Source organism: Schistocerca nitens, chromosome 12 (assembly GCF_023898315.1).
Source record: "Schistocerca nitens isolate TAMUIC-IGC-003100 chromosome 12, iqSchNite1.1, whole genome shotgun sequence".
NCBI lineage: Eukaryota > Metazoa > Arthropoda > Insecta > Orthoptera > Acrididae > Schistocerca > Schistocerca nitens.
Window position 1 is genome coordinate 25,655,291 of NC_064625.1, and position 22,505 is coordinate 25,677,795.

The following is a 22,505-nucleotide window of genomic DNA, read 5'->3' on the forward strand; positions in this document are numbered from 1 at the left end:
AGGGATGCCAACTCGGCCCGCATCCGAACACAGCAGTTGCAGTCCCTATCCGTGCTAAAAACTGTTGTGCAAAGAACGTCTGAACTAATCTAAAGAGAGCGCAAGCAAATCGACAAAATTTAAACGGTTATTAAAATACAAGATTGCCTAGTAAATGCAGTAATGCTGCTACTTGTGCACTGCCGACACACTGCTCGACGGCGGAAGGAGACTACGCGATTTTACACTATTCAGGTACTAAAATGCGATGCTACAACTCTCAAATACTATAATATGCCCGAAATTTATGAATTAAACAATGCAAGTACCCAAAAACACGCAAAGAAATTAAGAATTAAACTATGTAAGAAATAAGTCAGCTAAGAGTACACGACTTGCTGCTGGCAGCTGCTTATCTAACGGCGGCAGGGAGTAGTGACCAGCATTTCTACATCAAAATCAAATTTTTGTGTGGAAAGAACCCAGTGGAAATTTACAAGACTTTGAAAGAGGGGTGTGGGAATAGTGCAGTGGCTCGTAACACAGTCTCATTGTTCTCTGCTTTTTACTGTGAAGGTCAGGTAAGCACCAAAAACAACCCAAGAAGTGGAAGGCTGTCAGCTGCAACAGACTACATCTCTCAGGTTATTACTAATGATGTTTTGAGAGAGGAGTGATGAAAAACGTGAGGAAATTGCATATGAGGCCAAAATAGCTATCAATTTAGCATACAGAAATCAAAATTTGAAAATTAAAAGGTGATAGAAGTTGCGGTCAAATGGGTTCCGCATGACCTGAGTGAAGGGCAGGAAGCTGGCCACAAAAGGATAGCAGAAGAATTGATTCAGTGGTGTCAAACAGAACAACAGTTTCTGGAAAGGGTAGTTGCACCTGATGAAATGTGGATATGAGATTTTGAGCTGGAACTGGCATTTCAATAGTCACAATGTAAAAGTTTCAAGTTTCAGTACCTGAAAAAATTCTGCCACCAACACTGAAAGGTGAATTGATGACGATCTTTGTGTATGACACGGACAGAGTCATAGCTACAAATAGAGTGCTCCAGAGGATGTCAGTAACTGGCACATACTACAAACTGTTTCTGTAAAATGTTTTGCGCCCGAGAATTCGTCAGAGAATACCTGACGTGCTTGCAGCTGATTTCCTCATTTAGCACACTAATGCAACACTACATATTACCATACCAGCGTGAGAAACATTTTCCAAATATGGACGGGTCTACTTCCTCAGCTTCCTTAACAGACTTTGGCTTGTTTCCCAAACTGAAGGAACAGTTCTGTTGAAAACATTTTGATACATTGAATAAGCTTCCAGTGAGGTGACCCAAGCGATCAGACAGCCCGACAATGGAGATGCCCTATCTGGAATACAGAAGTTGCCAAAATGTTGGGAAGCTGCCATAAGCAGGAACAGAGAGTATATTGAAGGCCTGTGACGGTATTTTGTAAAGTAAATTATTTTCTTTAGTTCTATGTTACAGTGTGCAGAACTTTCGAAATGCCCCTCTTGGGTTGGAGTTGAGCTGTGTAAGACATTGTCTTGTAGTTGGTGATAAATTTTTTATTTTCATCAAAGATGCTCTGTTTCACAGATGACAATTGGCATTAACATTTTCCTGCGTTTATTCCAGACTGAATGTGTCAGCTTGCAAAGGTCTCGGCGGAGCCCTGATCCCCTGCCTCGCCAGGCTACCACGACTTCACACGTTGATCGTGGAAGAATTTGAGTTTCCAGAGCTGCAGCCAGGTCTGGACAGTATCCTCGAACTATCCGGTGTGCGCAGCCTGACACTCGACAGTTCCCTTATTACTGGAGTGCCATTTGATAGGTTTCCGGGAAAGCTTGTCAGCCTCAGGTAAGGAAAGATCTACACTTAGGTAACAACTCAGCAGTTCACATTTAGCACTTACAAAATTTCTTGCTCACTCGGCAAACTTGAATTATTTGAAGCAGAATTACAGCAAACTGCAAAATCTAACGAGCTGAAGTACAAAATTATGACAGAGCAATCGTATTGGCTCAATCATTTGTGAAGCAGCTTGCTATGCTTGCTAGTGTTGTGTCCACAGGATGCCTCTTTCCTTTTGAGCAGTCACAGATGCGTAGGAGTGAAAGGGCATCCACTAAATTTGTGTGAAGAGTACGTGTACACGTGGGTGTTATCATTTCCACACATCACCCTACTGTATGAGCCTTCTGCTAATGCTCGCCTTCTTTGCTGAGGAGCTTGCATTGCATTGATTGTGATGAAAAGGCAACAATAAAAAATGTAAAAGTGACAGTATATAACGAAGTATCTAAATAACAGGTGTGAGAAATACAAAGTGATGACAATGTTTTGTTTGCAAATTCAGGAGGAGGCCTCAGCGAGATTTTAGATATTCTGCATGGGAACGTGCAGTGATAAGGCTTGCAATAACATTTTGTTAGCTACTAACCTGCGACTTATGTACCAGTTTGAACCATTTATTTCACACTTCAAAATAAAACATGTCAGTGATTACTCCTGAAACTCTGAAATACTTTAGGGTGGTTCATAGTTGTTATGTGAAGATCAGTTAACTTCCAGTGCGTCATCTGTACTTTATTTTATAAAAAATTATGTTTACACAACTTTAATCGTGAAAGATTATATTTAATGTAGGTAAGTATTACTAGGACTTGACAAATTTGGGAATCTCATGACTAAATTACACTAGAACAGAAGTTATGTTTTCCAATTTTGTATTTTTTGTGTCATTAGTGCTCATTTGTGTTTTTAGTAGTTTGTTGGGGAGCAACACATGCCCCATCTCTCCTTTCAGATGTGCTAATAAGTCACCATAGCGGTAACATTCGTCCACAGTTTTCACATACACTGTTCATAAATTTTGATTTATTTATCTGTTTTCCTACTTCATAACTTGCAGTGCTATATCTTATTCTTTACAGTAATATGAAGGAGACTTTTTATCTAATACTTGATGCTCAAGGCAACACATCTCAAATTTTTATTCAGATAATCTTTAGAAGCGGCATTTCGCACGACTTTCCTGTGTCTGTAATCGTCTATAAAGTTATGTGTGGTGTCACCGTATCTCGACCACACTCCACGGCTTTGGATTCGGGAGCATTTTGCTGATCACAGCTCCCTGTTTTGTGTTACACTTTTCCCTACAGCTATCAATGTATGGGTCTGGTGGCTACCCCCACTCCCTACGGTGACAAGTTTGGCATTGGCCAAGACTCTTGTCTATAGCTTCTGTTGTGTTGGCAAAAGAACCAACATCGTGTTACTAGAGGAGGCCGAAATGCACGCGTTTTAGCTCACGTAGGCTGGCGTGAGGAGGGAAAGACTATACTGACGTGAGGTCTGGATCATGACAAGGAATTAGAATTCAGAAAGCGGACGTAATTAGTTTGATACTTAACTTTAATCCATTAATGATGAACGTCGCTCTTGACGGTACATGATTCACAATATTGTCTGTTCAGAATTCATTCTAATTACTGAATATGGCGCCTTGCTAGGTCATAGCAAATGACATAGCTGAAGGCTATGCTAAACTGTCGTCTCTGCAATTGAGAGTGTATGTAGACAGTGAACCATCGCTAGCCAAGTCGGCTGTACAACTGGGGCGAGTGCTAGGAAGTCTCTCTAGACTAGACCTGCCGTGTGACGGCACTCGGTCTGCAATCACTGATATTGGCGACACGCGGGTCCGACGTATACTAACGGACCGCGGCCGATTTAAAGGCTACCACCTAGCAAGTGTGGTGTCTGGCAGTGACACCACAGCTTCAGCTGAGCATCAACTGCAAGGAGCCATGGAGAGCTCCTCTTCTTGGGTCCTGTATTGTTGCTAATAGCCACTGAAACACAGAACTTTCGCACCATCTCTCCTCTGGTCTTGGGAGATGTGTTTATCCGTGTGATGCGTATTTCGTGGCCAGGAGTGGTAATCACTGCTCTGAAAATCTTTCCTCATAGTCCTTGCATTTAACTCTATATTCATCTATTACTTCTACTGATCTGACGGAATTACATATTCCTGGAGACATAGTGAGTCTCAACTTTATCTTTGATAGGGATAGAAGCTGAAGTAACGAATTAAAATTTGTGCCAATGCTGGGACTCGGAACGCAGGTCTCCCGCTAGTAAGCCTATTAAGGCAGATATGCTGCCCGCTACATCACCTTGGCATCGTGGCTAAAGTTAAGGTAATCTGTACAGCTGTGTTAGCCACAATGCAAGGGTGATGATGTAGATAGCACATCTGCCTAGTAAGTAGGAGACCTGGGTTCAGGTCCCGGCCTTCACACTAATTTTAATTCATTACTTCAGCTTCTACCCTTATTGAATCTGTTACATTGTTCAAAGATTCAACTTTTAACTCTTATTGTAATTTCTGCATTTTTATTTTGTGTAAGTTTGTACATCTTTTCACAGGCTTCGTTATCTCCTTACAGGCATTTTAATCTTGTTTCTCTGTATGTTTAGATCTCACAGCTGTAAATATGTACAAGAACTGCCATAGTTTCATCAAATTTAAATTTTGTTTCATTCCTTACCTAATTTTTTTTAAGTTCTGTTTATAGTGCCAGACAGATATTGAAATTTTGCAAAGATTTTTAATTACATCTCGATGTTTTAGATAGCTTGTTTGATTTCCAGGATGACTGCAACATTTTACTTGTTCTACTATCTTTAATGTTAGACTCCTCTTAATATCCTTACTTCCGTTTGATCGGTAGAGGTCTTCGTATTATATTCTTGGCACAGTGGTCTCAGCATATGGACAGCAATTTGCAATTCATCTACATTACATATAAATCAGTGAATAAACAATTGTTCACATTTTTTATATTTTTAAACTAGGGTGAACTAAAATTCTCCTCTTTCTCAAGAGTTCATTTATGTATGCATTAATTGTGGACGTAGACTACACCCTTTCCTGACCCCCTGATGTAAATGGATTTTATCAGATGTTTCTGAACCAGTTTTGATTGTGATTATTGTATTTGCATGTCTTTCAATACAAGAATGATATGTCTGCGGCATCCTCATTCTTCCAGGGAAGTTTCTTTTCGACCATATGTCTTCATATAGCCTGTAAACGCTATGTGGTTTTTGTTACTATACTCCTATTCTTTCTATTTGGTCATTTTACGAGTACAGTGAACGTGTTGTTGGTGTTAGGTCAGCCCTTTGTGAACCATTGTGTTCCTATGAAGGAAATGCTTTGAAACTTCCTGGCAGATTAAAACTGTGTGCCCAACCGAGACTCGAACTCGGGACCTTTGCCTTTCGTGGGCGAGTGCTCTACCATCTGAGCTGTGAGACCGGGCGCGAGTCGTGCTTTGGTAGCTCAGATAGTAGAGCACTTGCCCGTGAAAGGCAAAGGTCCCGAGTTCGAGTCTCGGTCGGGCACACAGTTTTAATCTGCCAGGAAGTTTCATATCAGCGCACACTCCGCTGCACAGTGAAATCCTCATTCTGGAAGGAAATGCTTTGTTTATTGTGCTCTTTGTACAGATCATTTTGACCTTTATCTTATATGCCATTTATACCAGATTTACACATTTCACATAGCATTATCAGTACAGAACGTCCATTATTCTAAACATGTTTGCAACTTCTGCATCCGTTATGAATAAAATAAAATTATATGGGACAGTAGTTCTGTAATGTATTTGCCCATTTGTCCTCATTATTATGTCTGTTATGCTGTTTACTTTTTTAAGTCTGTGAGCACCTTTAATAGTTGCTATATGCAAAGTGTGAAATGTGCCAGTTATACAGCAGTTCATTCTTATTAGGTCTTCAGCTACATAACTGAAATATTCATTGAAACCATGTAGTATTTTCTCAGGATCTGTGACACCTCATCATTTTAATTTTTGTGTTTTAGTACACTACTCTTTGCATCATTTTTACAATATTCCAGCTGCCTTTTGTTGTGTTGTTAAATTTTCAATTAACTTCAAACTATATAATTTCTAGTGCTTTAGGTAGCACTGTATCTGACTAGAGACTTACACTCTAAGAAAAAAAGAAAAAGACGGCATACCATGAAGGAATTGTTTGAATGGGACAGAAATCAGTACATGTGATGTACATGTACAGACAAACAAATGATTACTGTTTCATATAAACTGGGTGAGTTATTCAAGACACAGCTTCATAAATTAAGCAGGTCAATAACTCATTGGTCCACCTCTGGCCGTTATGCAAGCAGTTACTCAGCTCATCATTATGTGATAGTTGTCAAATGTCCTCCTGAGAGATACTGTGCCAAATTCTGTCCATTTGGCACATTGGATCATCAAACTCCTGAGCTGGTTCGAGGGCCCAGCCTGTAATGCTCCAAAGATTCTCAGTTGGAGAGAGATCCAGCAACCTTGCTGGCCGATGTAGGGTTTGCCACGCACGAAGACGAGCAGTAGAAACCCTCACCGTGTGCAGGCAGGCATTATTTTCCTGAAGTGTAATCTCAGGACGCCGTATCGTCGAGGGCTACAAAATAGGGCACAGAATATCGTCGACACACTGCTGTTTTGTAAGGACGCTGTGGATGACCGCCAAGGAGTTACGGTAGATAAAGAATTTGCACTCCAGACCATCCGTCCCAGTTGTCGTATCGTGTGGCAGACAACTGTCACATCGGTATCCCTCTGCTGTTCGCAGTCTCACCAAAAACGTCTTCGCCGGTTGTCGGAGTTCAGTTCGAAGCAGGTCTCGTCACTCGAGGCAGTTCTACTCCAGTCAGTGAGATTCCAGGCCGAAGATGTGTCTGGAGATGTGCCACACAGCGGTAGGATACCGTGCGGACCGCTGCCCGCTACATTACTCGACAACTAGGAGTGACGGTCTGAGTGAAATTCTTTTCACAGCAGGACCCGTCCGGTTGACATCTGTGGCACCCTTACAGCGCAGCAGGACGTCGGTGATATTCTACACCCAGTTTTGTTGCCCTCCACGACAAACCGTCCTGGGCTTACACTTCAGAAAATAATGCCCGTGCGCACACGGCGAGAGTTTCCACTGCTCGTCTCCGTGAACGCTACACCCTACATCGGCCGACGAGGTTGCCGGATCTCTCTCCGACTGAGAACGTTTGGAGCATTCTGGGCTGGGCCCTCCCACTAGCTCAGGTGTCTGATTTAACGTGCCAATTGGACAGAATTTGGCAAGATTCCCCAGGAGGGCATCAGACAACTGTCAATCGGTGCCGAGGCAAAGGCTAGAGATGGGCCGATGCAGTATTGACTTGCTCAATTTGTGAATCCCTTTCTCTTGAATGAATTGTCCAATTTTTCTGAAATTGTGATCATTTGTTTGTCTGTATGTGGTGCATAATTTTGTTGTCTTAGTGTAAATATCTTTAATTATCCAACAATTTGTTTGTTTGTCTCCAATTTCTAATGAACAGGTAATACTGAAGCAGTGTTTTATGAAAGGAAACAGACATTTCACAATACAGCGTGGTTTCATTATTAAATAATTTTTTTGTAAGATATTGCTGTTAGCAAATTTTTCAGATTTCATGTTTGTAATTGGTCTTTACGGTCACTGAAAGCATAGTTACTGATTTTGATTGAATGTTATTGATTTTCTGTCTGTATAAAAATGTAATAGAGATATGATTTAACTTAGCATTGTCAAATATCCTAATTGGAGCCTTGCCCATGTTTGCCATATGTTAATAAAGGTAGCATTATAATCTCTACATCAGAGAAAGAGAGAGAGAGAGGGGGGGGGGGGGGGCTGAAAATTAAAAATAGATTTCCACATAGCAATTCTGCCCAAAGACCCTCTGATTACTTTTCTGTACTTCTCCACTGCCTGGAAACGACGGTAATATAAATGTGGCTCATACCTTGCTCAACCTGTACCAAAAATGCTGCCACCTGCCCCCCAAAAACTTGCCCACAAAAGGCACATTTTTTTAATCTGCCAAGTATTTTCATATCAGTTCACAGTTCAGAATGAAAACTCATTCTAGTTCATTGATGTATGTCATCTAATGCTTTCTGGTGAGTCTCCTTTGAATGAAGCTTCTGGATTTCTTTTCCTGTATTCTGCACGCGCACTCTCTCTCTCTCTCTCTCTCTCTCTCTCTCTCTCTCTCTCTCTCTCTCTCCCCCCCCCCCCTTCCCCCCAAATCTAGTCCACAGGCAGATCTCCCAGGCCATATCCACATGTATTTGTCTCCAGCCAACCCACTAACCACTCTGAACTAAAAAAACTTAACTCCGTCATCTGCCAGATCTTAAACAGCCTTTTTTTTTGTGCTGTGAAGTGAAAACTTCCTTCCCTGAATTCTCTTCACTTTCCTGATCTTGCATTCTGCCACACACTCAAACCACAAAGTCTGCGTTTGTACCACACCTATTTCCAACTCCTTGTCACAGGGATTGTATTGCTGTGAATGACCCAAAAATGTGAGACGTAAGATTATCAGCCCAACTGAAAGAGTGTGTTATAAGTCGTCTTCTTTCATTGTCCGATTAATGATTGATTGATTGATTGATTGCTGTGAGTAAATTTCAGATAATTTTTCGTAACATAATTAAAGTATATTTTCAAGACTTTAGCATTGTGTGCAGCTTTTATTTTCAAAATGAAACCATTCAAAGTTATTACATTTGCAATAATAAATAAATAAATACAGGAAAACCAGAGAATACATACATGAATTGGACAAGTATGTTACTTTGTTTAATTGTGTACTGTTCAGTTTTCCACTAGCCTAAATGATGGATTCTGTTTCATATAGTGCAGATTTGGATGTGCTATCCCTCGGGTGCAGCCAGGAATTTTCTAGAGACTTAATTGTTTTAATTGAAATACTTCTTTACTTAACATGTTATTTTAGTAAAATAGAAAAATTGGGGCTACAGTAGTATGACATCAGATTTATGAAAGGATGACATTTGTGGGAGGATCATACGCTGGAATGCAGAAGACAATAATTATTTTGAATAAGGGTAACTTTTGAAATACGTATATTTCAGAAGAGATAAGATGTTCATTAGAAAGAAGGGAGTAAGGACTTTCAGATAGGCAGGTAATCATAAAACATTATTATTATAGTGTTACCAGAATGAAAAATGCACCAATCATAGCACAAGGAAACGTGAATACCGTATTTACTCGAATCTAAGCCGCCCTTTTTTTCCGGTTTTTGTAATCCAAAAAACCGCCTGCGGCTTAGAATCGAGTGCAAAGTAAGCGGAAGTTCTGAAAAATGTTGGTAGGTGCCGCCACAACTAACTTCAGCCGTAGAATATATGTAGCGCTACACAGGCATGCTTTGCAGGCACAAAGATAAATACTGGCGCCAAAACCTCTGCGTCAGTAAATAAATTTAAAAAAGGTGGAAGACGACCTTTTTTCTCCGCCCCGAGTTTCGACCACTGCATTTTCATACATTATCCAACGAAGTAAATACAAATTCCGTATTGTTCATCTTCGAATGTAGCAACATTTCAATGTACTACGAAATTCCGACTGGCAAGACTTGGATGTTTGTCAATATGGCCAACTCTACGTTCTGAATTTTTTCCTACCTGTGAGAAGAGATGGTTGCTAATAGGAACTTTTATGAATTGTGAATCACATGCAGTATTCTCTTCACCATTAGAATAATATGAATATAAACATTTTGCCATGTATTCTTTTGTGTTTGCTGCTATCTCATTTAAATTCTATCTGCTTCATAACCTACGAAACTAGTGTGAGACAACAGCAAATGCGGAAGAATATAAAAATCGTGTCATTTTTATATTCGTTTTATTCTTATGCCTGATAGTGATACGATCAGAAATGAAGCACGGCAATTGACTAGATTTTTAAATCTAAGATGACTCTAATTTCTGTGCAGAATGTAATGTACAAAAGAGGCATCTGCAAAGATTTTCAAACGGAGAAAAATTTTCGCTGAACTCTCGTGCAGAACATCTATCATACACAGTCTCTTATTTGGTTCTTGTTGGTCATTATCAAAGAAAGCAGCAGTGTAAGTAACAACAAATAGCAGTCTATTGCCATTGTTTCGCCAATGAGACAATTCCTCTCTTTTTTTTATTGTAAGTGGCGGTACAAAAGCAAGCCATGCCATGAGCGGCAACAGGTAGTAAACACTCATTATCAGAATGCGACAAACAAAGCATGACACAGTACAATAATGCATATTCAGCTTAGAGTGACGTAAACACCTATAACAAAGAGAATGGCACTTATCCGATCAAAGCAAAATAAGCAACCGATTCAAACCAGACGACGCACGTGAAAAAGGAAGGGTATCCGTATAAATACGGACGGAGCGCCTGACGCATAGCAATGGCTACCTGGTAAACTGCTAAGCTTACGACTGGAACCAAACTACTGTAGCTGTACCGTCATTCATTTGATCTAAATTGTGTCTCATATTACAATGGACCAACTTTGTTTCGATGTGGAGGTGGCGGCCTAAAACTTTTCTCTCCCCTTGAATTTCGAGCCTCAAATTTCAGGTGCAGCTTAGATTCGAGTGCAGCGTAGATTTGATTAAATACGGTATGTTCAGGACAGAGTTACAGATGTAAAAGAAGGGAAATAGCTATTTGACTTAGCTAGCAACTTAAAGATATTTAAATCGAAACATCTTGACATATTCATGCTTTTTTACTTGTTGGTATCAGTGCCCACGTCATGTAATGTAACACATTTTGTCAAGTAAAGTAACACAGTACATGTCACTTTGTATGACATGACATATGTCATCATCTTATATAACATGGCATTCGTCATGTTGTGCAGTATGACACAATGTGTTGTTAAAGTTTAGGATGAATGCACGTCCCCCTCCGGGATACTTCCTATTATAAATGTACCTCCACTGTCAGATCCTTCCTGCTGTGGTGCATCGCACTCTAGACTCACATAAATTTATGTGTATTTGTTCTTACTCCCCTTACTGTACAGGGGGCGGGTTCAGGGGCATATGGTCCCCTAGGGGGAAAAAATCAACACCCCACCCATCCAGAAGTCAAAAAATCATTTTAGTATTCTCCCCAGAAACAAATCAACCCCCAGAAAAATGTTTTTAGCTATTATGTGTAAGCTCTTCAGCCATACCATATTATATATTGTTTACTGTGGCTGGCGAATCTTAAGGTTTTGGACACAGAATGAGGGACTTTAGCCTATAAATTGCAAGATGCAGATGTGCCAACACCTTGCAGGTGAGAGAGCTCACTGCACTGGGGAAATTGGGTTAACCCATAAAAAAGTATGAATATGTAAACAGTATTTGGGGGAGAAAAGGAAACTCCGCATTGGAATATCAACAATATAAGGAAAAGGATAGACTGGTATTCACAGTAAAAATAACACCTTGAGTTACCGAGCGAGGTGGCGCAGTGGTTAGCACACTGGACTCGCATTCGGGAGGACGACGGTTCAATCCCGTCTCTGGCCATCCTGATTTAGGTTTTCCGTGATTTCCCTAAATCGTTTCAGGCCAATGCCGGGATGGTTCCTTTGAAAGGGCACGGCCGATTTCCTTCTCAATCCTTCCCTAACCCGAGCTTGCGCTCCGTCTCTAATGACCTCGTTGTCGACGGGACGTTAAACACTAACCACCACCACCACACCTTGAGTTGCAAACACACAACAAAAAGACTGTTACGCATTTTAGATTTGAGCCAGGGCATTTTTCAGAAAAGAGAATGCGTGCGCACACGAGCGAGCACACCTCCCGTGCACATGACTGCCATCTGTACCAGCTCGGACGAGAATGCCAGAAGTGGCAGCCGTGTGCATGAGGTGTGCTTGCCTGTGTGGGTGAATGTATGTGCATTCTTTTTTTCTAAAGAAGGTTCTGGCCAAAACCTAAATGTGTCCCTTTTTTTACGTCCCTAACTCTGTCGAGTACATACTTACCTTTTTTTGTGCTAAGATAGCCTTTTTCATTCTCGTTCCCAAATTTTACTGTACCAGAATTTTGACATCAGACTGCCACAGCTTGGCAACAGCTGTAGATTTTTGTTGACTCGGTGACGACTAATCAGGAATAGGTTTTTTTATTGTCTTCAGAACCACGGGTTGCTCGAATTGGGGATCGTAAGTCTGGCTCCCCTACACTTACCTGGCTGGCATGGATGAACATGTCTAGTATAGTCTACTGTGTCCTCAGAGCACACTAGCCTCACTACGAGAAGGTCACATGCTAGCGAGAGGTTTTTTGTTTTATATTTTGATTTTTTCATATTTCTTATCTTTTATTATTTTTGTTATATATTTTTTAATTCTTTAAATTTTGTTTAATTTTTTATTTTATTTATTCATATACATATGAAGCTGTGTGCTCAAAAACATATTAAAATAACCATAAATATGATATCAAATTAAATATTAAATACTGTGTCAAATTTACAATAATAATGTATGTAAGTATTTTATATGAATATAATAGAGGGAAACATTCCACGTGGGAAAAATATATCTAAAAACAAAGATGATGTGACTTACCGAACGAAAGCGCTGGCAGGTCGATAGACACACAAACAAACACAAACACACACACAAAATTCAAGCTTTCGCAACAAACTGTTGCCTCATCAGGAAACAGGGAAGGAGAGGGAAAGACAAAAGGATGTGGGTTTTAAGGGAGAGGGTAAGGAGTCATTCCAGTCCCAGGAGAGGAAAGACTTACCTTAGGGGGAAAACAGGACGGGTATACACACGCACGCACGCGCGCGCGCGCGCGAACACACACACACACACACACACACACACACACACACACACACACACAAGCAGACATATTCAAAGGCAAAGAGTTTGGGCAGAGATGTCAGTCGAGGCGGAAGTGCAGAGGCAAAGAGGTTGTTGAATGACAGGTGAGGTATAAGTGGCGTCAACTTGAAATTAGCGGAGGTTGAAGCCTGGTGGATAACGGGAAGAGAGGATATATTGAAGGGCAAGTTCTCATCTCCGGAGTTCGGATAGGTTGGTGTTAGTGGGAAGTATCCAGATAGCCCGGATGGTGTAACACTGTGCCAAGATGTGCTGGCCGTGCACCAAGGCATGTTTAGCCACAGGGTGATCCTCATTACCAACAAACACTGTCTGCCTGTGTCCATTCATGCGAATGGACAGTTTGTTGATGGTCATCCCCACATAGAAAGCTTCACAGTGTAGGCAGGTCAGTTGGTAAATCACGTGGATGCTTTCACACGTGGCTCTTCCTTTGATCGTGTACACCTTCCGGGTTACAGGACTGGAGTAGGTGGTGGTGGGAGGGTACATGGGACAGGTTTTACACCGGGGGGTCGGTTACAAGGGTAGGAGCCAGAGGGTAGGGAAGGTGGTTTGGGGATTTCATAGGGATGAACTAAGAGGTTACGAAGGTTAGGTGGACGGCGGAAAGACACTCTTGGTGGAGTGGGGAGGATTTCATGAAGGATGGATCTCATTTCAGGGCAGGATTTGAGGAAGTCGTATCCCTGCTGGAGAGCCACATTCAGAGTCTGGTCCAGTCCCGGAAAGTATCCTATCACAAGTGGGGCACTTTTGTGGTTCTTCTGTGGGAGGTTCTGGGTTTGAGGGGATGAGGAAGTGGCTCTGGTTATTTGCTTCTGTACCAGGTCGGGAGGGTAGTTGCGGGATTCGAAAGCTGTTGTCAGGTTGTTGGTGTAATGGTTCAGGGATTCCGGACTGGAGCAGATTCGTTTGCCACGAAGACCTAGGCTTTAGGGAAGGGACCGTTTGATGTGGAATGGGTGGCAGCTGTCATAATGGAGGTACTGTCGCTTGTTGGTGGGTTTGATGTGGATGGACGTGTGAAGCTGGCCATTGGGCAGATGGAGGTCAACGTCAAGGAAAGTGGCATGGGATTTGGAGTAGGCTATCCGTGATCTGAAGGCTGACCGATCCATCGTCATTCTTCCGGCGGGCAAGGGTTCCACGACCATGGTACTTGATCGTCGGGAGTATGTGGCTGAGGGACTGCGTCAGCTTTCAGACAACACCACATACAAATTTTGCCAAGGTAATCCCATTCCTGATGTCCAGGCGGAGCTTCAAGGAATCCTCAGAACCTTAGGCCCCCTACAAAACCTTTCACCTGACTACATCAACCTCCTGGAGCACTTCCTTTCACGCCGATCACCTGCCACCCTACCTAAAACCTCTTTCCTCATTACCTTAGCCAGCTTCTTCCTAACTCACAACTTCTTCACTTTCGAAGGTCATACCAACAATTAAAGGGAACAGCCATGGATACCAGGATGGCCCCCTTGTATGCCAACCTATTTATGAGTCGCTTAGAGGAAGCCTTCTTGGTTACCCAGGCCTGCCAACCCAAAGTTTGGTACAGATTTATTGATGACATCTGCTTGATCTTGACTCACAGTGAAGAAGAACTCCAGAATTTCCTCTCCAACCTCAACTCCTTTGGTTCCATCAGATTCACCTGGTCCTACTCCAAATCCCACGCCACTTTCCTTGACGTAGACCTCCATCTGTCCAATGGCCAGCTTCACACGTCCGTCCACATCAAACCCACCAACAAGCGACAGTACCTCCGATGACAGCTGCCACCCATTCCACATCAAACGGTCCCTTCCCTACAGCCTAGGTCTTCGTGGCCAACGAATCTGCTCCAGTCCGGAATCCCTGAACCATTACACCAACAACCTGAAAACAGCTTTCGCATCCCGCAACTACCCTCCTGACTTGGTACAGAAGCAAATAACCAGAGCCACTTCCTCATCCCCTCAAACCCAGAACCTCCCACAGAAGAACCACAAAAGTGCCCCACTTGTGACAGGATACTTTCCGGGACTGGACCAGACTCTGAATGTGGCTCTCCAGCAGGGATATGACTTCCTCAAATCCTGCCCTGAAATGACATCCATCCTTCATGAAATCCTCCCCATTCCACCAAGAGTCTCTTTCCGCTGTCCACCTAACCTTCGTAACCTCTTAGTTCATCCCTATGAAATCGCCAAACCACCTTCCCTACCCTCTGGCTCCTACCCTTGTAACCGACCCCCCGGTGTAAAACCTGTCCCATGCACCCTCCCACCACCACCTACTCCAGTCCTGTAACCCGGAAGGTGTACACGATCAAAGGAAGAGCCACGTATGAAAGCACCCACGTGATTTACCAACTGACCTGCCTACACTGTGAAGCTTTCTATGTGGGAATGACCATCAACAAACTGTCCATTCGCATGAATGGACACAGGCAGACAGTGTTTGTTGGTAATGAGGATCACCCTGTGGCTAAACATGCCTTGGTGCACGGCCAGCACATCTTGGCACAGTGTTACACCATCCGGGCTATCTGGATACTTCCCACTAACACCAACCTATCCGAACTCCGGAGATGGGAACTTGCCCTTCAATATATCCTCTCTTCCCGTTATCCACCAGGCATCAACCTCCGCTAATTTCAAGTTGACGCCACTCATACCTCACCTGTCATTCAACAACCTCTTTGCCTCTGCACTTCCGCTTCGACTGACATCTCTGCCCAAACTCTTTGCCTTCGAATATGTCTGCTTGTGTCTGTATATGTGTGGATTGATGTGGGTGAGTGCGTGCGTGCGGGCGCGCGCGCGCAATCGAGTGAGTGTATACCCGTCCTTTTTTCCCCTAAGGTAAGACTTTCCGCTCCCGGGATTGGAATGACTCTTTACCCTCTCCCTTAAAACCCACATCCTTTCGTCTTTCCCTCTCCTTCCCTCTTTCCTGACGAAGCAACCGTTGGTTGCGAAAGCTTGAATTTTGTGTGTATGTTTGTGTATGTTTGTGTGTCTATCGACCTGCCAGCGCTTTCGTTTGATAAGTCACATCATCTTTGTTTTTAAAAAAAAAAAAAAAAAAAAAAAGCTCCGTCTTTAGGCCACAAGTGGCCCTTCTGGGACCGTCCGGCCGCCGTGTCATCTTCCGAGGAGGATGCGGATAAGGAGGGGCGTGTGGTCAGCACACCGCACTCCCGACCGTTAGGACGGTATTCTTTGACCGAAGCCGCTACTAATCGGTCGAGTAGCTCCTCAATTGGCATCACGAGGCTGAGTGCACCCCGAAAAATGGCAACAGCACATGGCGGCAGGATGGTGACCCATCCAAGCGCCGGCCACGCCCGACAGCGCGTAACTTCGGCGATCTCACGGGAACCGGTGTAGCCACTGCGGCAAGGCCGTTGCCCATCTTTGTTTTAAGTATTTTATATTTCGTAAATAAACTTACCAGCAATCCTTCTGACCTCAGTCTGCTATGAGTAACACAACACTATGCTCCATTGCACAGATCTCCGCCAATTCTCGAAACTGGTATTTCAGTTAGGGTTGCATATTTTGCAACCTTTAATGGTCATTCTCTATTTACCCTATTTCTCTATTGTTTGTTACCTTCTTTCTGATTTTTTTTCTAATCTTTTTTGTATGTAAATATGAGCCTGCATGTACGCAGTTAAAATATCTCAGCAGTACCGCCATAAACTTCTCTGTACAGATCCCATATTTAATCGAATCTAAGCCGCACTTTTTTCCGGTTTTTTGTAATGCAAAACACCGCCTGTGGCTTAGAATAGAGTGCAAAGTAAGCGGAAGTTCTGAAAAATGTTGGTAGGTGTCGCCACAACTAACTTCTGCCGTCGAATATATGTAGCTCTACACAGGCATGCTTTGCAGGCACAAAGATAAATACTGGCGCCAAAACCTCTGCGTCAGTAAATAACTTCAAGAAAAAAAGGTGGAAGACGAGCTTTTTTTCTCCACCCCGAGTTTCGATCACTGCATTTTCATACATTATCCAACGAAGTAAATACAAATTCCGTATTGTTCATCTTCGAATGTAGCAACATTTCAATGTACTTCGAAAATCCGACTGGCAAGACTGTTAGGGATGTTTGGCAATATGGTCAACTCTATGTTCTGAATTTTTTCCTACCTGTGAGAAGAGATGGTTGTTAATAGGAACTTTTATGAATTGTAAATCACACGCAGTATTCTCTTCACCATATGAATAATACGAATATAAAGATTTTGCCACGTATTCTTTCATGTTTGCTGCTATCTCATTTAAATCCTGTCTGCCTAATAAACTATGAAACTAGAGGAGACAACAGCAAAGTCGGAAGAATATACATATCATGTGTTGTCATGTTTATATTTGTATTATTCTTATGCCTAATAGTGACACGATCAGAAATGAAGCACTGCAATTGACTAGATTTTTAAATCTAAGATGACTCTAATTTCTGTGCAGAATGTTATGTATTAAAAAGGCGTCTGCAAAGATTTTCAAACGGAGAAAAATTTTCGCTAACTCTCGCTCAGAACTTCTATCATACGCAGTATATTATTTGGTTCGTGTTGATCATTATCGAAGAAAGCAGCAGTGTAAGTAACAACAAATAGCAGTCTCTTGCCATTGTTTCGCTAATGAGACTTTTTTTTTTTTTTTTTTTTTTTATTTAACCGGTGGTAACGTGGACAGAGGCAAGCCATGCTGCGAGTGGTGACAGGCCGTAAACACTCATTATCAGAATGCGACAAACAGTGCATGACACAGTGCAGTAATGCATTTTGAGCTTAGAGTGACGTAAACACCTATAACAGAGAGAACGGCACTTATCCGATCAAAGAAAAATAATCAATTCAAACCAGACGAAGCACGTGAAAAAGGAAGGGTACCCGTATAAATATGGACGGAGCACCTGGCGCGTAGCAGTGGCTACATGGTAAAGCTTAACTGCTAAGCTTACGACTCGAAGCAAACTACTGTAGCTGTATCATCATTCATTCGACCTAAATTGTGTCTCATATTACAATGGGCCAACTTTGTTTCGATTTGGAGGTGTGGCCTAAAACTTTTCTCTCCCCTTGAATTTTGAGCCTCAAATATCAGGTGCGGCTTAGATTCGGGAAGTAGTTGTGTTTTTTTTTTCCCCCCTTGCTTTCAAGACTCATTTTTTAGGTGCGGCCTAGATTTGTGTGCAGCTTAGATTCGAGTAAATACGGTACCTCATTGTGACTGTCCAGTAACAGCTCTGTTTCCATCCTCACCACAGGTTGTTGAGTGTCGAGCATTGCAGAGGCGACCCTACAGCCACAGACGGGCTGGTCGAGCAGATGCCCGAACTCGAACTCCGCGGCTTCATCAAGGAACCGGATGCAGACGACGAGGATCACGAGAGTGATGCGGAAGGTGCGGACTGAAGTGTGGGATGACAGTTCGGGGAGTGGTGATGAGTGATGGTCATAGTAACAGTGATACTGAGAGTGATAATATTTTTTGAAGTGATAGCAATATAGTTATTATCTTCCTAGGGGACGTACGAAAGTGACGTGCCCACCTCTGTAGCAGAGTGGTCGGCATCACCTAATGCTGTGCTAGGGGTCCGGGTTTGATTCCCGGTCGCTTTGGAAGTTTTCTACGATCGGGGACTGAGTCTCACGCCACCTTCACTGTCGTCAACACGTGAGTTACCGAAGTGGTGTAAAATAAAAAGATCTGCACACGACAGACGAAATCGATGAAAGGGCACACACTGCCAAAATATTCTGTACGCACAATTCATTTCGTAAAAGTGATTTGATGTTTATAGGGAATAATGATTCACAATATTGGTTGCATCTAAGCTGTAACTGTGTAACTGGGCCAAAATTTCATACTTCACAGAAGTAGTTATTGGCCCTTGCTTTAGGGAGGTCTACCAAATGCTGTCTAATGCTGTGAAACCAAAGATAGTTATTTATTTTTGTAACATTGTTTATTTGTTGGATTTTCTGTAATACCATGTTAACAGGGGCAGAAAGTATTTTGAAGTAAGGTAATTGCAGATCATTATGAATATGTGTTGGTGGAACCAAACCATGTATAATAATATTATTTGAATTCCTGTTGTGAAGGCAATGGATCTGCAATGCCCATTTGTAAATTCTGATGAGCTAGCAATTCTTCACCCTTTTGCTGCTGTGGGTGTGTATAAAAGTCATACTGTGCTGTTCCCGAGGTGTTGTGGACGTGCATGCGTGCACCACTAGGATTTTTTCTACAGTGCTACAGACATCTGAATGTGTCTTGAGCCAATGACCTCTCACTGCTGCAGACAAGTTATAAAATAGTTTCGAGTATTTATCATACAACATAACATATGTGCCTTATTGTGTGCTATCGTGTGCAAAATCTTGAATCATTTATGAGATATGATGATTCTTATGACCACATGATATGGAACAACATGAATGAGTACATTGTGCGTGACCGTCCTCTAGATATAACTCGAGAATGCAATGAGAGTCTTCTGTTGTCAATTTTAAATACATTTCACTCAGTGTAATGTATGAGGTAAAATCAAACACACTATGTTTATGCAATGCATTTCTAGCTGTGCAAAATCTTTAAAATTTTGCTCAATGTTTTACTTAAAAGCCTGCAAGTCCCCACAGATGGAACTGGATGCATTGTGCTGGACTCTCCATCAGATATAAAACCCAATAACTTGTGGATGAAATTAAATCTTTCTGCTCTCAAATTTCAATATCTTATCTACATTTTGTGCACTGCATACTGTTGATTTTTAACTCGTATATCACAAACTTTATGCAATGCATTTTTACTTCTGCAAACTCTTTACATTTTTGCTTAATTAGATGCAGTGCAGTAAGTATGATGGATAATGAAAATAAATTCAGTTGTTTTTTTGAGTGAAGGTACCAGACTGTACGATATGCAAAAAGCAAAAGTTTTCACCTAATAGTTTTCAAAACATTGCACAGTAAGTATTTTAATGTTGGTCCCTTAGCACAGGCACAAGTATTTGGCGAGCAATGCAGCTGTAACAAAAGCTGCCTCAGCAGGGAGTGCAAAGAGTACGACTGTAGCAACAAAAGGGTTAGGTAGCAGTGACTGAATTAGTGTGTTACGTACAATGGGGAGCAACTGTCAACGCTTTGTGTTATTTGCTGTCAACAAATACTGCCTTACTAAAGGATTTCATTGTCAGCATCGTGTTTTGTCGTATGCTTTTTATGGTCTCCCAGTTTCTTTTATTTTATATGTAGAGCACCAGTGCTAAACAAGAAAATTCTAGTGAAACGTGGATGCAGATGTCACACCACTGTTGTACACATGAAATGGACGAGAAAAGTCTACCATTGGTGGTGCTCTAACTGAATGGAATATGTATCTGTAAGGAAAAAATATATCTGAGTAGTTGCAGATGCAGTATTAGTATTAACCCTTAACTCGTGAGCTGCACGCTTTCAGACCACCGGAAAATTTTGAACGAGCCCTTGGAGGTCAGTTCTGGTGGACTGTGTCCACAGGGTGTTCTGATGAGTCACTCCCTATTTTCAAACATTTATTATTTCTTTATTTATGAACCAATTTTCTTAAAACTACTTTTGTTACAGTACTGAATGTGAATTTTGCAGACGTTCATTTATACCTATGGAGTGAAATTTTCTGTGCAGATTTAAACCCTGAAATTTACTTTCGTGTGAAAATGTACTCGATAGAGAGATAATGTAATTTTTCGAGACATCAAATTCAGTGCTCTAACAGTTTGTGTACAGTTTTAAAAAATGCACAAAGGTATGTGATTTTGTATGATAAAAAGTAAAATACTGTAGGCATTCTTTAGTGCAATGCAATCCATAAGGAGTATTTGAACAACACTCAAACAATTGTAAAACAAATTGTTATATGACTTAAATTTAAATTGTCAAATGATTTGCGCCTTAAATCGTAGGTTAAACTATGGTGTCCCAGAGAACCCACCTTGTAGTATACGTTACGGAAAAGTCACCTCGTGAGTTAGGGGTTAATTAACAATCACTGTAGCAGCTGCTGAGAAACACAAATTAAAAATTCGATTTTTTTCTGGACATATTAGCACACTGAAGAGCTTACATGATTAATACCTTTGACATTGACCTCTTCAGTTCAGTCAGAGTTCTAATGTTTCAGTAATTGTGTTTGGAAAATGCTTTTTAGAAATATGTGTACTATTCTGCTGTAGAACACATCACAATGCATGCCCGACTTGTGCACTCTCTTCTCAGTTGTGGTCAGTACTTCATAATTTGATGTGTTCAGTTACGAGTAAATCACATAAAGATTGTAAACTGAAGCTGGTGCTAGACATCACAATGAATTTTGCTGGATATCCAAACTCTTAAAGTGGTTGCTTGTAACTTTTATATATTTTGCTCAGTGAACATGTAATTATTACTTTTCTGATAGTATGGCACCATCTTTATTGTCACAGTTCTGTCAGTTTAAAAGAAAAAGAAAACAGTAACCACAGTAGTGAGTGCAATGTATTTTGTATTTTTGTATCCCCTGCTTAGTTTGCTGGAATTGAGGTTATTTGTATTCAATTAGCTGGTGTTACCCTAGCATTCACTGTAACGCCAAAATACTGTCGGTCTAGCAAAAGATAAAGTTGTCGTTAAAAAACAAAATTTAGTCATTAGCTGTAAAATGTCTTACTTTCTTGACAGTAATATGTGATTATCGAAAACAAGACAGTAAAAATACTTTTTTAAAAACCACTTAGTCTAGATACAACCTGGTGAAAGTACATGCAGTGTGTACTGATGTTTGTACATATTATTTATTTATTTACTTATTTATAGCAGATTACTTGTTATGTATTGTCTACTGCACAAGTTTTAAACTGTTTGACAGTTATGCAGGTTCCTGTTACTTCTCTCTGTTGATTGTAACTTGTGATGTTCACCTCAGTGTTATAACTGAAGCTTTATATTGGCTGTGATTGTTGTAATATTAATGTTTTAGCCTTTTTTCCGTAAATGTTGCTCATCAGGTAGCCTGATTTTATTGGATCCTTAAGTGGAATGATATTGAAAAGCCTGTCCAAATCCAAGCCAGAAGGTTGCAAATCTCCCCTCAGTTAATGCTCCAGTCTAGTCCACAAACTAACCTCTGGTGCAGTGTCCTCTTCCCTCTCCTATCAGCACAGCACCAAAAAACGAAAAAATCAGAAATAGCACTTGTTACATTTTTGTCAGACCCAACAGAAGTCCTGTTGTCTCAATATAATGCTTTCCCATCATTAACAATTCTGCATTACAATGTTTCCTGGATTTTAAGTTTTATTTGATGTTATTGTGACCTTTAACGTAGATTTCTGTACAAATTTCTGAAAAAAAAGGGGCATTTTATTCCTGTTCAAAGTCAGCCTTGGAACGAAGAAGAAAAAACAGAGTATATGCAGAGTTACTGATCACGTAATTTAGTGTCAGTGTGATAAGAGATTTTCTCTGTAGGTGTGTTTGGTCGTGGCCACCTGTATTATATGTTTGGGAGGGTGGGAAAGTATGCCGAGTCACTGCCTTGATGATCATCATCACGATCTGGTGGTACTGACTCTAGTAGCAAACTTCCTTCTGCTCATTGTGTTGTATTACAGCAACTTTAATTTAATGTCACAATCATCAATACAAATAAATACCACTTTTGAAGACGTATCTCTCTATAATGGGCTTTCGTGAAT

At 41.3% G+C, this 22,505-nt stretch overlaps 1 protein-coding gene across 1 annotated transcript in view; it reads left to right on the forward strand.

The window, feature by feature from the left end:
* Positions 1-19,389, forward strand: part of LOC126215239 (F-box/LRR-repeat protein 17-like) — a 75,438-nt gene extending 56,049 nt beyond the window's left edge. Inside the window, exons 6-7 of the mRNA XM_049941902.1 lie at positions 1,631-1,855; positions 18,051-19,389. Of these exons, the coding sequence (XP_049797859.1) occupies positions 1,631-1,855; positions 18,051-18,198 (373 nt within the window). The 3' untranslated portion in view covers positions 18,199-19,389. The remainder of the gene's footprint in view (positions 1-1,630; positions 1,856-18,050) is intronic.
* The last annotated feature ends 3,116 nt before the right edge of the window (positions 19,390-22,505 follow it).